Consider the following 15,879-nt stretch of genomic DNA (forward strand, 5'->3'; position numbering starts at 1 on the left):
CAAAGCCCTTTGATTTGGTTAGGTATTCAGTTAGCTTTGTTAAGATTGTAATTTGTGTGTGGTATGTGGATATTCATGTGTGTTCTGCATATTTCTACGTGTTTTCATTATATTTTTATTTATAATATTTTATAATATTCATATATTTTATAATTCATATTCAATATATCTTATTACTTATTATATATATTATTATATTATATTATATATATTATATTATATATATTAAATATTCAATATATATTAATCAATAAATATTCATATTCAATATATTTTATAATATTCATTATATATTTCATTATATATCTCATCAGATTTATACTTATTAGATTTATACCTACCTATTTTGTTAGGGTTTATGCACATTTTTTTGTATTTGTCAATTTTCATTTCTGTCCAAGTGGAGGGCTGCTGGCTTTAAAATATTAATTTCTTTTTATCTTGTAATCTAATTTCTAATTAGTAAAAATTTTTGGAAAGAATCATGTCATGTTTATTTTGTATAGTCATCAAGTGTACAAAAAAACATATAATTTACTTTATTCTAAAACATAGAGATTTATTTTTAAATTTGTTTTTATTTAGAATTTCCCAAACTATGTCAACCATACATGGTGAAAATGGGCTTTTCCGTATTTTTGAGATTCTCATAATAAACATATATTAATTCATTATTAGGTCTGAATCTTTTCTTAGATTTAGTCAGATAAACTCCATCATGATAAAAATTAAATCAAGTATACTTTAATAAAAAATTAAAAATTATACTCCTATAGTTGTTTATCATGTAATTTTTCTTTCAGTAATGATTACTGAATTTTTTTCCCTTGGTAACAATCTTTATAAGCAGTATGTGTGGGGTGTGTGTATGTGTGTGTGTCGGGGGGTCTTCCTGGGTCTCAGAGACCACGTTATTACTTCATATTTTTGCAATAAAGTGAAACATGCTTATTAGTGAAGAGTGGTTCAGTAGATAAACTGGTTTGAAGGAGGAGCCCTAATTTTGTGCCAATGCTGCTGTTTACAGTAGGCTGTATAAGCCAATACAGCTTTCTGTGATTTTTGCTCACTTCTGCAATGACCATTTTAAATAAGATCAGAAATCTCAACACAAGGCAGTTCTGTCTGGCACCTTATATCCTGGAACTCATGCCCAGAAGTCTTGGCTATGGAATTGTATGACTAATCCTACAAACTCAAGTGTGGACTTTATCTTGAAAAAGTTAGGCTTTTTAATGCTGCACCTGAGGCATATGGAAGTTCCCAGGCCAGAGGTCCAATTGGAGCTGTAGCTGCAGGGCTACACCACTGCCATGGCAATGCAGGATCCAAGCCATGTCTGTGACCTACCCTGAAGCTCACACCAACTCTGGATCCTTAACCCACTGAGCAAGGCCAGGGATGAACCTAGGTCCTCATGGATACTAGTCGGAATTGATCCAGTATCAAAAGAGAGAGAGAAAACTAGTATCCCACTGAGCAAGATGGGAACTCCCTTGAAAAATTCTTGACACATTGATTCAGAAAGCCACTGGCAACTGCTGAAATTATGTGCCATAAATCCGTTGGTCAATCATTAGCAAGATCTCATGTTATGATAATTCCATCACTTGAAATTTCCTCCTATGTGAAGAGTCCCCACATTTTCTTTGGGCTTCATTACGGAGTGCTCACCACTTGTCAGGCCATCGGTAGGCTCCCTCCCCTACCCAGTTCCCAATTCACCTACACTCCTTCTTATGTGTGGTCCTATGCTTCATAGGTGGAACTGTTGACTTCATGGGAACACACATTTATGCTGAAATTCACTCTTTCTACTACATTCAACCACATTTTTTCTTTTGTTTGGCTTTTTGTATTTTCTAGGGCTGCACCTGCAGCATATGGAAGTTCCCAGGAGGGGTCCAATAGGAGCTGTAGCCACTGGACTATGCCAGAGCCACAGCAACGGTCCCAGCTGTGTCTGTGACCTACACCACAGCTCACCACAATGCCAGATCCTTAACCCACTGAGCGAGGCCAGGAATCAAACCCGCAACCTCGTGGTTCCTAGTCGGATTCGTTAATCACTGAGCACGACGGGAAGTCCAATGACATTTTTTAAAGCACAGAATGTGTTCATTACATTCTAAACATCAGAATATAAACCAAGGAGTTTCCCTTGTAGCTCAGTGGGTTAAGAACCAGACATAGTGTAAGTGAAGATTTAGGTTTGGTCCCTGGCCTCACTCAGTGGATTAAGGATCCAATGTTGCTGCAAGCTGAGGCAGGTCAGAGTTGTAGCTCAGATCTGGTGTTGCTGTGGCTGTGGTGTAGGCCTGCAGCTGCAGATCCAATTTGACCCTTGGCCAAGGAACTTCCATATGCCACAGGAGCAGACCAAGAAAGAGAGAAGGAAGAAAGAAAGAAAAAAGAAGAGAGAAAGAAAGAAAGAAAGAAAGAAGAAAAAGAAGAAGAAGAAAGAAAAAGAAAGAAAGAAAGGAAGGAAGGAAGGAAGGAAGGAAGAAGTAAGGGAAGGAAGGAAGGAAGAAAAGAGAGAAAAAAACATTGTTAAAGTTTACCTGCAACCATATCTGTTATATAAAAATAAAGAATATAAACCTAATTTAAGACTGGTCATATTCTTTCTCAAATTGATGAAAGGGCCTGTGTACTACTCAAGTTTTTGGTAAATATTTATTTTTATTTATTTTTTTCTAAGGGATCCAGCAATGATCTTTTTAATGGGAATCTGTGGGATATTCATATTTCACTTATGGAGATACTGAAGCCAAGGTATCATAGTCATGTAAATGACAGTAAGGATCTGGCAGCTCTAAGAGCCATATTGATCACTCTTCTGGTCATTACAAATTCTGTGAAATGTCACATATTTGGCTTTCTGATTTCTACTACAGAAAGGTCCTAAGATGTTTACCATGGGGTCTGGCACTAATATTAAACCTGATTTCCCTGAAGGCATGGCCATGTGGCTCACGAGTAGAGGGATTTTCTTTACTTTCCATCAAAGGACTTCAACATTTTCCGCTATCTCCGCACAACTCTTTCTGACTAAACCATACAACCATTTCAGTGTATGGAACCTGTAATGAATTATAAAAACCCACTGAGAAGAAAAGCATTCCACTCACTCTACTGTGGGCCTTACCTTTCAGTAGCATCCATCTATTGAAAGACCAGTTTATCCTGATGTGGGGGAGGATAAAGAGCACAGAGAAATACAGACTTCTTACTTCGCCCTCCATGTTCAGATTGTGCGTTACCAGTACCTAGTAATACATCCAGGAAAGAAATACTGACTTGAAATGTGTAGAACCAAGGAATTACTACCATGCACCCAAAATGTGAAATTAAATTTCCTTTCCAAAAACTACTAGCCTTAATTCTCACCCCACCCCAAAATACACATAGCCAAATCTCAAAAACAAAGCAAATGAAATTAACAAGCTTTTATTGTTTAACTCCTGATCCCCACTTGATTTCTACAAATGCCACAATTCTTTTGAACATTTTCTAATGATTTCTTGAGTGAAATACAGTATCAGAGTGTTATGTGTTTTCTAAATTAATAAATTGTTCAGTTTACATAAAATTTAGCAGAGAGTAGAGTTACCATATAGTGCCTCTTTCTCCTGTTTTTAATACCTTGTATTAGTATTGTACATTTGTTATAATCAATGAACAGATTTTCATACATTATTATTAACTGAAGTCCATTGTTTACACTAGGGTTCCCTCTTTATGTTCTATGAGTTTTGACAAATGCATAATGCCACGTAACTCCCATTACACTATCATACAGAATAGCTTCACTACCCTAACATTCCTTTGTGTTCCACCTATTGGGACCTTCTTTCTCCAATCCCTGAATATTACTGACCTTTTTATTTCTCCTATATTTTGCCTTTCTCAGAATATTATATAGTTGGAATTATACGCTATGTAGCCTTTTCAGACTTTTTTTTCACTTAGTACTATATCTTGAAGATTCTTCCTTTATTTCTTGGGTTGGTAACTCATTTCTCTTTATTGTTGAATGATATTCCCTTGTATGGATGGATCAGTTTATTTATCTGTTCATCTACTGATTATTGGTGATTATGAGAGAAAGCTACTCTAAATATCCACGTAGAAATTTTTGCGTAAAAAAAATCAGTAAGGATAAATCCTGAGAAGCACAATTGCTAGACTATATGGTAAGATTGTGTTTAGTTTTGTATGAAAAGCCAAACTGTCTTCCAGAGTAGTTACATCATTTTGCATCTCTAAAAGCAATAAATGAGGGATCCTGTATTTCACTAGCATTTGTTATTTTCTTTATTTTGAATTGTAATCTTCTAACAGATGTGCAGTGCTATCTCGTTGTTTTAATTACTGTATTTTAAAAGTTTGCATTATTTATTTTCTTCATGATTTTCAAAATACAATTTACTTTTAATCCATGCATTTGGGACATTATTTTTATCCATTATCAATCCTCCGTACCTTTGTATAATTAATAAGACAACATGCTTATATGTGTTAGGAATAGAGAGAAAAAAATAAATGGAGGAATTTTTAAAAACCAGCATAAATATTATGAACATGGAAAACAATTACCTTTATTAAAAAAAAGCTGGAATAATGACTGATGTTTATATCATTTATTATATTTGACCTTTAAAATCTTATAAGAAAAACATTAGATTAATTCAAATATCACAAAAGAGGAAACTGCCTCAGTCACACATAGGATGGAAAGAATTTCACAAGGTCTTTAAAAGTGGAGCCCAAATTTATTCTTGGTTCTCAGAGTCACTCCCCACTTCTTCTGATTTATTGTTTTCCTGTGCCTCGCCATCCTCTGGGTTGGAAATGCTCTCTTCTACACCTGGAACATGGTGCTGTCCAAAACAATCTGACAAAATTGAAGGAGATGAAAGGCTACATCTTATTTGCAACTGATGACCCTACTGAAATATACAGGGGCAGGTCCACTTTCCTGATTAACTACTGAATTCAACACAGTGTTCCAAGGTGATTTTTTTTAAACCATTCTCTTAAAGATTTTATGAACCACTCAGCATATGTGTCAGTGTGATTAGAAGTATGGTATAGAGAACTCCTTTCTCACCTGCCTCACTGTGTCTCCTGATGTAATGGTTATCTGTCACATAACAAACATACATCATAGAACCTTTTCCCAGTAGAAGAATAGTCTTTGCACTTCTGCAAAAACATATGATTTTTTTTTACAGCTCCAAATTTAAGTAAAGAGGAATGTTTTCAATTGTTATTCAAAGAAGGAATATTTGGGTTTTCTAAGTCTTGATGTGAATTTTTGTAAGTATGCCCTCTGAAATTTTAAGTTTCTTTCAAATGTCTGCACACCTAACCCTTTCATAATTTCCATCAATAGATCTAAATTAATGTAATCAAAGTTACCATTCTTATGAAGCAACTGAGGGTGGGTAGAGTATGCAATATTAACCAGTCATTTTGGAGCATTTATGTATGTAAATTATAATCAGAGACTCAGTATGAGAGAATGATTTAGAATTTTTAATACATTAGAATAATAAAGAAATAAACACCAGTGGTGTTTATAAACACAAGCAGGAACTGGTGGAGCTTCCTGGGTGCAAAAGTCTCTCTATGTGTTCCATCTCTTGTTTGTAGAAAAAGGTTTTTTTTTTTTATTGTATTGTATTTTATATTATTTATTTTATTTTTAAAATTATTTCCCCAATACATTTTTTTTTTCTGCTGTACAGCATGGTGACCCAGATACACATAAATGTACACATTCTATTTTCTCACATTATCATGCTCCATCATAAGTGACTAGACAGATTTCCCAAGGCTACACAGCAGGATTTATTTCCTATCCATTCCAAAGGCAATAGTCTGAATCCATTAACACCAAGCTCCCAATCTACCCCACTCCCTCCCCCTCTCTCTTGGCTACCATAAATCTATTCTCCAAGTCCATGATTTTCTCTTCTGCAGAAAGGATCATTTGTGCCATATAATAGATTCCACATATAAATGATATCAAATAGTATTTGTCTCTCTTTCTGACTTACTTCACACAGTATGAGAGTCTCTAGTTTCATCCATGTTGTTGCAAATGGTATTATGATGTTCTTTTTTTATGGCCGAGTAGTATTCCATTGTGTATATATACCACTTTTACCTAATCCAATCATCTGACAATGGACATTTGGTTTGTTTCCATATTTTGGCTATTGTAAATAATGCAATGAACATGCGGGTGCATGTGTCTTTTTTAAGGAAAGTTTTGTCTGGATATATGCCCAAGAGTGGGATTGCAGGGTCATATGGAAGTTCTATGTATAGATTTCTTAGGTACCTCCATACTGTTCTCCATAATGGTTGTACCAGCTTACATTCCCACTAACAGTGCAGAAGGTATCCCTTTTCTCTGCACCCCCTCCAGCATCTGTTATTTGTATACTTATTAATTATGACCATTCTGACTATTGTGAGGTGGTATCTCCTGGTAGTTTTGATTTGCATTTCTCTAATAATCAGGGATGTTGAGCATTTTTTCATGTGCTTGTTGGCCATCTGTACATCTTCCTTGGAAAAACGTCTATTCAGGTCTTTTCCCATTTTTCCATTGTTGGCTTTTTTACTATTGAGTTGTATAAGTTGCTGTATATTCCAGAGATTAAGCCTTTGTCCATTGCATCATTTGAAACTATTTTCTCTGATACCGTAAGTTGTCTTTTTAGTTTCTTTTGTTGTGCAAATCTTGTCAGTTTGATTAGGTCCCATTGGTTTATTTTTGTTTTTATTTCTGTTGCTTTGGGAGACTGACCTGAGAAAACATTTGTAAGGTTGATGTCAGAGAATGTTTTACCTATGTCTCTTATAAGAGTTTGATGGTGTCTTGTCTTATATTTAAGTCTTTAAGCCATTTTGTGTTTATTTTTGTGCATGGTGTTAGGGTGCGTTCTAGTTTCGTTGATTTTCATGCAGCTGTCCAGATTTCCCAGCAATACTTTTTGAAATGACTGTCATTTTCCATTTTATGTTCTTGCCTCCTTTGACAAAGATTACTTGACCATAGGTGTCTGGTTTTATTTCCGGGTTCTGTATTCTGTTCCATTTATCTGTATGTCTGTTTTGGTACCACTACCATACTGTCTTGATGACTGTGGCTTAATAATAGTGCCTGAAGTCTGGAAGAGTTACGCCTCCTGCTTTGTTTTGGTCCTCAGCACTACTTTGGCAATTCTGGGTCTTTTGTGTTTCCATATAAATTTTTGGATTGTTTGTTCTTGGTCTGTGAAAAATGTCATGTGTAATTTGATACGGATTGCATTGAATCTATAGATTGTTTTGGATAGTATGGCCATTTTTACAATATTAATTTTTCCATCCCAGGAGCATGGAATATCTTTCCATTTTTTACATCTTTAATTTCTTTGATTAATGTTTTATAGTCATCAGCATATAAGTCCTTTACCTCCTTGGTCAGGAGAATTCCCAGGTATTTGATTTTTTGGGGTGCAATTTTAAAAGGTATTATATTTCTGTGTTCCTTTTCTAATATTTCATTGTTAGTATACAGAAATGTGACTGATTTCTGAATGTTAATCTTATATCCTGCTACTTTGCTGAATTTGTTGATCAGTTCAAGTAGTTTGGCTTGAGTCTTTGGGGTTTTCTGTATATGGTATCATGTCATCTTCACACAGTGACAGTTTTATCTCTTCTCTCCCTATTTGGATGCCTTTAATTTCTCTTGTTTGTCTGATTGCTGTGGCTTGAACTTCCAAAACTATGTTGAATAGCAGTGGTGAAAGTGGGCATCCCTTTCTTGTTCCAGATTTTGGTGGGAAGGCTTTCATCTTTTTTCCATTGAGTATTATATCTGCTGTGTGTTTGACATAAATGGCTTTAATTATGTTAAGGAATGTTCCCTCTATACCCACTTTGGTAAGAGTTTTTATCAAGAAGGGATGTTGGACTTTGTCAAATGCTTTTTCTGCATCTATTGAGATAATCATGCAGTTTTTGACTTTTGTTAATGTGGTGTATGATGTTGATTGATTTGTGTACATTGAACCATCCTTGTGAACCTAGGATGAATCCCATCTGGTCATGATGTACAATATTTTTGACTTATTGTTGGATTCAGTTAGCTAAACTTTTGTTGAGAATTTTCATGTCTATATTCATCAAAGATATTGGCCTATAGTTTTTTTTTTTAGTGGTATCTTTGTCTGATTTTGGAATTGAGGTGATGTTGGCCTCATGGAATGTCTTTGGGAGTGTTCCTTCTTCTTCAAGTTTTGAAAGAGTTTAAGGAGGGTGTGTATAAGTTCCACTTTGTGTGTATGGTAGAATTCTCCTGTGAAGCCATATGGTGATGGGCTTTTATATGTAGGGAGTGTTTTTATGACATATTCAATTTCATTTCTAGTGATAAGTCTGTTCACTTGATCTATTTCTTCTTGATTCAGTTTTGGCAGGCTGTAAGTCTCAAGAAAGTTGTCCATTTCTTCTAGGTTGAAGATTTGTTGGTATATAATTGTTGATAGTATTCTCATATGTTTTTTTGTATTTCTGTATTATCTGTTGTGATTTCTCCTTTTTCAAGTCTTATTTTGTTTATTTGGGTTTATTCTCTCCTCTTCTTGGAGTCTAGCCAGATGTTTGTCACTTTTGTTTACCTTTTCAAAGAACCAGCTCTTGGTTTGATTGAGTTTGTCTATTGTTTTTTGAATTTCTATTTTATTGATTTCCTCTTTGATCTTTATGATTTCCTTCCTTCTGGTGACTTTAGGTTTTGTTTGTTCTTTTTCTAATTCATTTATGTGGTGGGTTATGTTGAAAATTTTAGATTTTTCTTCATTTTTGGTGGGTTATTTTGACAATTTTAGATTTTTCTTCATTTTTGAGGAAGGCCTGTATTGCTATGAACTTCCCTCTGTTCACTGCTTTTGCAGCATCACATAGATTTTGAGTGGTTTTGTCTTCATTATCATTTGTCTCAAGGTATTTTTTAATTTCCTTCTTGATTTCTTCATTGACCCATTGGTTTTTCAGTAGCATGTTGTTTAGTCTCCATGTAGTAGGTTTTTTCTCATTTCTTTCCCTTTGGTTGATTTCTGGTTTCATATCATTGTGGTCATAGAAGATACTTGAAATCATTTATATACTCTAAAATGTGTTGAGTTTAGCTTTGTGCCCCAATATGTTGTTAATTCTTAAGAATGTTCCATATGCATTTGAGGAGATTGTGTATTCTGATTTTTTTGAATGCAATGTCCTGAAAATGTTGATTAAGTCTAACTTTTCTATTGTGTCATTCAGGATCTCTGTTGCTTTATTAATGTTCTGTCTAGAAGATCTGTCCATGTATGTGAGTGGGGTGTTAATGTCTCCTACTATGATCTTATTCCCATCAATTTTGCTAATATTTGTTGTAGGTATCTGGGTTTTCGTATATATATGTTGATGATAGTAATATCCTGTTCTTGAATGGCTCTTTTAACCATTAAATAGTGCCCTTCTTTGTCTTTCTTTATGGCCTTCATTTTAAAGTCTATTTCTTCTGATATGAATATTGCAACTCCTGCTTTCCTGTCATGTCCATTGTCATGAAATATTTTTTCCCACCCCTCACTTTCAATCTATGCGTCTATGGTCCTAAGGTGAGTTTCTTGTAGGCAGCAGATTGAAGGATTTTGCTTTTTATCCAGTCTGCCACTTTGTGTCTTTTGATTGGTACATTCAGTCCATTGACATTTAAGGTGATTATTGATAGATATTTATTTATTGACATTTTAAGCCTTGTTTTCCACTTGATGCTATCTTTCTCTTTTCTTCTTTTCTTGTTTTGGTTGGATGGTCTCCGTTTATTTTCTGCTTGAGTATTTTTCATTTTTTTGTGAATGTAATATTTGGTTTTGATTCGTGGTTTGCCCTGTTTTTTACATATGTTAACACATTCCTATATCTGCTTACTTTAGCCTGATAATCATATAGGCTCAAACACATTATTAAGATTAAAATAAAATAATCTATTTTTTCATACTTCCCTTACCCACATTGCATGGTTTTGATGTATTTTTTTTAATTTAGAGAAAGCTTTTCAGTATTTCTTTTAGAATGGGTTTCATCTTGTTGTATTCTTTCAGTTTTGCTTGTTGGCGATATTCTTTATTTCCCCTTCTATATTAAATGATATTCTTGCTGGATAGAGTATTCTAGGTTGCATATTTTTTTCCTTCCTGTGCTTTAAATTTATCTTGCCACTCCTTTGTGGCCTGTAGTGTTTCTGTAGAGAAATCAGCTGATAGCCTTATTGGGATTCCCTTATAATTAACACTTTGCCTTTCTCTTGCTGCCTTTAGAATCCTCTCTTTATCTTTAACTTTTGCCATTTTTATTATAATATGTCTTGATGTGGGCCTGTTTGGGTTCAATTTGTTTAGTTCCCTTTGTACTTCCTGTATCTTGATATCAGTATCCTTTAGATTTGGAAAGTTTTCAGCCATAATTTCTTCAAATATACTTCCAATCACCTTATCTTTTTCTTCTTCTGGAATTCCTATTATGTGTAGATTGGCCTGCTTTATATTATCCCATAGGTCTCTTATATTGCTTTCATGTTTTTTCATTTGGTTTTGTGTCTGCTGTCCTGTTTGGGTGATTTCCATTATTCTATCTTCCATGTGACTAATTCGTTCCTAAGCATCATTCATTCTGGTTTTTATTGCCTTTAGCTCAGTTTGTATCACTGCAAATGAATTTTATAGTTTTTCTTGGCTCCTCCTTATATTTTTTAACTCCCTTCAGAGGGAACCTGCATTACTGTTCATATCTTTTCTTAATTCCTTCAGTATTTTCCCTATCTCCCTTTTGAACTCAAAGTCTTTCAGACTGCAGAGGTCTGTTTCATTGTTGATTGCTTTAGGTGAATTCTTCTGTTGCTTTAACTGGGAATGATTTCTGAGCTTCTTCATCATGCTTGTGTTTTTCTTTTTCTGCAAATTTGGGGAAGCCAAATGGTAATTTGGCACAGTACAGGGTGGTCTGGGGGGGGTGGCTCCATGAGGGCAGGGTGTGGCATCAGGAGCGTGTGAGGGTGCTGGCAGGGCCAGACCCATGCAGGTGGGGCAGCATCTGTGCAGGCTGGGTGTAGGCACCAGGAGCATGCAAGGGTGCCAGCAGGGCCATATATGCATGGGTGGGACACAGGCACTGGGAAGGAGTGCTCAGCTCTCTGAGATCCAGTGGGCAAGTGCACACACTGGGACCCAAGGAATTTTTTTATGGCAGCCTGCCCCTCCTCCTCTGCCCTTCCCAAAAAGTAGTAGCCTCTCCTGAAGACTCAAGTAGAAGCCTCTCCTGCAGGTCTGGACCTTCTCATAGGTTCCCTCTGCCATGGCTTTCTACTCCCCAGCCCTTAGTGTACCACCCCCTCTTCAGCAGCACACTGCTCCTTAGTCCTTTAGGTTGTCTCCACATCAGGAACCCCAGCCTGCTCCCCAGGACTGACCTCTGGAGCCTAAGTTTCAGCACCCAGATCCCACCAAGCATCTCAGTCTGTGGTGTCTGTGCCAGTGGTTCAGATGGTCTGTGCATATCTTACTTTGCTATTTGGATCTCAGAACTGCTGTTGTACTTTTCTCAGCTTCTTGGAGTTCCCTCTGACTCAGCTGATCTTTCCATTGGTTAAGTGTCTTCCCAGGGTGTAAGTTCCATTTCTTTTTCACAACTCCCTCAAGGGAGTGTTAGACACGTCCTGATTCCTTTTCTCTCTCTATTTTTTTCTTTTGTTCTACACAGTTCTGCCAAGAATTTCTTGCCCTTTTTGGAGGTTTAAGTTCTTCTGCCAGCATTCAGTTGATGTTCTGTGTGAATCGTTTTACATGTAGATGTGTTTTTTTGATGTGTTTTGGGGAGAGGGTGAGCATGACCTCTTACTCTTCCACCATCTTGCCAGCCTCCCTAGAAAAATGTTTTAGTCTTCGAGGCATTTCCCTTTTTAAAGAGCAGACTCAAGTAGTTATTACTTAGAGAAATGAGGGAATGCAGAAACAAAGGTAAAGCAGTCAAGCAAGACAAGTAATGATAGTTTAATTAAAACAATAAAACAGAATCCCAGTTTTAATTATTTCTCAAGTACATGCTAAGTGTTTGAGTGGTTCTTCAGAAACTAATACCCTCACCCTGGTGGAGAGTTGTAACTACATGCTAACCACAAGCACATAGAGACTAAACTGATTGGAACCAGAAGACTGGTGATTAAGATTAAAATATCACCTGGTTACCTCACCACAAATGAATCAGAAGAATACCCATGAACTGATCATGTACCCTGTGATCCTCACCCTTAATGTTGCATTTTAAAACCCTTACCTGGAAGCCATCAGGGAGTTCTATTTTGAGCACTAGCTTCCCATTCTCCTTGTGTGATGTCTGCAACAAATGCTGTATTTTGCTTCACCACAACCTGGTGTCAGTAGATAGTCTTTGTTTCATGTTGGGCAAATGGACCCAAGTTTGCTTTGGTGACATTTATAGCACTCTGGCATTATTCATGCATGAATGTAACAGTGGCTTCACATTCTTGTTACAAGTACTGTTAATGCATGTTTTGACATAACTGGGACTGCAAGCATTTTCTATCTATATTATAAATGGCATAACCTCATATATCCCTGAGTAGGCATAGAAGACTCAGACTGTCAGAATTCTTCTCTTGTCACACCATGGGTCCTTTGACATCTGGCCAAAGCCCTCTTTAAGGCCCCGCTCACATCTCTGTTTCTCAGGCTGTAGATAAGAGGGTTTAACAAGGGAGTGAGGATAGTGTAAAAGGCAGAGAAGACCTTGTCTTTGACTGGGGTGTGGTAAGATTGGGGAAGCATATATGTGTACAGAGCAGCCCCATAGAACAACATCACCACCATCATGTGTGAAGAGCACGTGGCAAAGGCCTTCTTCTTCCCTTCTGCTGATTTCATCTGGTGAACTATGATGAGAAGCCGGGCATAGGAAGCAATTACAACAGAAAAGGGGATTAGCAGCATCATGACACAGCAAATGTACATCACGGTTTCGTATACAGCTTTGTCACCACAGGCCAACCTCAGCATGGTGGGTGCCTCACAAAAGAAGTGATTGATTTTGTGTGAAGCACAAAATGGTAGACTCATGGTTATAGGAGTAAGGAGGAAGCTGTCTAAAGCACCACCAAACCAAGAGGTGGTTAATATTATCCAACAGACCCGATGGCTCATGACCACAGGATAGCGGAGTGGGGTGCAGATAGCCACATATCGGTCATAGGCCATGAGTCCCAGCAGGAAAAATTCAGCCCCTACAAAGCCCATATAGAGAAAGTACTGGGCTGTACAGGCAAAGAAGGAGATGGTCCCCTTGCCCACAAGATAATCAACCAGCATCTTGGGAACAATGGTGGAGATGAACATCATGTCAATGAAGGACAGGTGGCTGAGCAAGAAATACATGGGGGTATGGAGGTGAGGGTCTATGTGGATCAGGAAGATCATGACCCCATTAGCTATCATGGCCATGAAGAAGATGGCACAAATGACACTGAAAAGGAATCCAGAGGCTTTATTGTTAGTGAAGAGCCCTGTGAGGGTGAAATCACTGGAAAAGGTCTTATTATCTCCATCCATTGTTCTGAGTTGTACCTGGAAGCATAAGGAAAGAAACACGAGGTTAATTAAAACTGGAGTAGATAAAAATGAACAGCTAAAATAGCTGTATATGCATGATTGAGTTAAAATTATTTATATACTAATATCGATTTTTTTTGATCATGAGAGGATTGCATTTGCAATTTCTTCTTTATTAGCTATTTCTTATTGAAGAATGATTCTGATATTAGAGTCCATTGTATGAAAATGAATGGTAATTTGAAAATTAATGGTTGGTTTAAGGGAATTTAATTACTATTTAGAACATCTGGGCTACAGAGAGGATCTTCTCCTGGAGTTGGCACCATTTATTTGAAATTTGTATACAACTGGAAAATGATTGAATCAGTTCCAACAAACATAAAATTCAGTAAGATGTTTCTTTGAATTGGGAACTTTTGTGACAGCTTTAAAACTTATAAGTCTGATCCTAATTGAAATAACCATTAGTTTCTAGATACAGCTGAAAATTATAATGAACTATAATGAATCTGATCACAGCATTTCCATCTTACCATTCATTAATGGATCATCCTTATTTGTTCCTTCACTCATGTGTAGATTTAGAAATAATTCACAAATCAATTTTCATTTTTGGAGAACCACCTGTACAGTGTTCTAGGCTCTAGGAATACTATTGCAAACAAAATAAATGTCTCATATGACTTACGTATCTAGTTGTGGGAGAAAGAGAGCAAACAAATAAAAGATAATGGTTCTGGATAATAAGAAATGCTATGAGAAAAAGTTTAACATGGATAATGAAGGATGACAAATGAGCAGCTATATGAAGATTTGAGGGAAGTTCTTCCTGCAGAATGAATAGTAAATTTAAGTTCCCTAAAAGAGAAAGGAGTCTGTTATGTTCAGGAGAGGTCATAAAGAGGATTGTGAAAAAGGCTGATAGTAAAGTGTCTGAGGTCAGATTTTTAAGATTTGTAGGCCAAGATAAAGAGGTCAAAAGTATTTTCTAAATATCTATAGAACTGAGATGCAGATGACAACTTGTAACCATTTGTTTAACATTTAAACATGCATTTATTTATCACTATTTATGGAAGCCAATAGGACCTAATCCAAGAGTACTTGGACAAAATATGACAGCATTCAATAACACATTTTTATATAAAAATATATAGTGTAAATAAAAATTGAACCCAAAATAAATTTAAACAAGAAGAGAGAATATATGTTTTAAGTATATATATATGTATATAAAGAGATGATTCTTTGAAATTGGAACAAATAGACCAACTCTAGCTATGGTAATGATAGCTGGGGGAGGGGTAGAAAGACACAAAACATCATTAAGAATAAGAAAAATGTTCCTGGATTGGGAAAATCAATATTGTAAAAATGGCCATACTACACAAAGCAATCTACAGATTCAATGCAATCCCTATGAAATTACCCAGGACATTTTTCACAGCAAGTATAACAAACAATCCAAACATTTATATGGAACCACAAAAGACCCAGAATCGCCAAAGCAATCCTGAGAAACAAAAACCAAGCAGGAGGCATCACTCTCCCAGACTTCAAGAAATACTACAAAGCCACAGTCATCAAAACAGTGTGGTACTGGTATCAAAACAGACAGACAGACCCATGGAACAGAATAGAGAATCCAGAAATCAACCCTGACACCTATGGTCAATTAGTCTTTGACAAGGGAGGCAAGAGCATACAATGGGGAAACGAAAGTCTATTGAGCAAGCATTGCTGGGAAACAAGGACAGATGCATGCAAAGCAATGAAACGAGAACACACCCTCACACCATGCACAAAAATAAACTCCAAATGGCTGAAAGACTTCAATATACGACAGGACACCATCAAACTCCTAGAAGAAAACATAGGCAAAACACTCTCTGACATCAACATCATGAATATTTTCTCAGGTCAGTCTCCCAATGCAATAGAAATTAGAGCAAAAATAAACCCGTGGGACCTCATCAAACTGAAAAGCTTTTGCACAGCAAAGGAAACCCAAAAGAAACCAAAAAGACAACTTTCAGAATGGGAGAAAATACTTTCAAAGGATGCAACCGACAAGGGCTTAATCTCTAGAATATATAAACAACTTATACAACCCAACAGCAAAAAAGCCAATCAATCAATGGAAAAATGGGCAAAGGACCTGAATAGACATTTCTCCAAAGAAGATATACAGATGGCCAACAAACAC

At 36.3% G+C, this 15,879-nt stretch overlaps 1 protein-coding gene across 1 annotated transcript; it reads right to left on the minus strand.

The window, feature by feature from the left end:
• Positions 1-12,710: 12,710 nt before the first annotated feature.
• On the minus strand, positions 12,711-13,670 carry LOC125124517 (olfactory receptor 2T6-like). Its single transcript, XM_047774612.1, has one exon. It carries the CDS (start codon positions 13,668-13,670, stop codon positions 12,711-12,713), a length of 960 nt encoding a protein of 319 aa, XP_047630568.1.
• Positions 13,671-15,879: the final 2,209 nt, after the last annotated feature.

Source organism: Phacochoerus africanus, chromosome 4 (genome assembly GCF_016906955.1).
Source record: "Phacochoerus africanus isolate WHEZ1 chromosome 4, ROS_Pafr_v1, whole genome shotgun sequence".
Lineage (NCBI taxonomy): Eukaryota > Metazoa > Chordata > Mammalia > Artiodactyla > Suidae > Phacochoerus > Phacochoerus africanus.

Coding starts and splice junctions, on each gene's coding strand:
- LOC125124517 (XM_047774612.1), bottom strand. CDS start 13,670: ATGGATGGAGATAATAAGACCTTTTCCAGTGATTTCACCCTCACAGGG.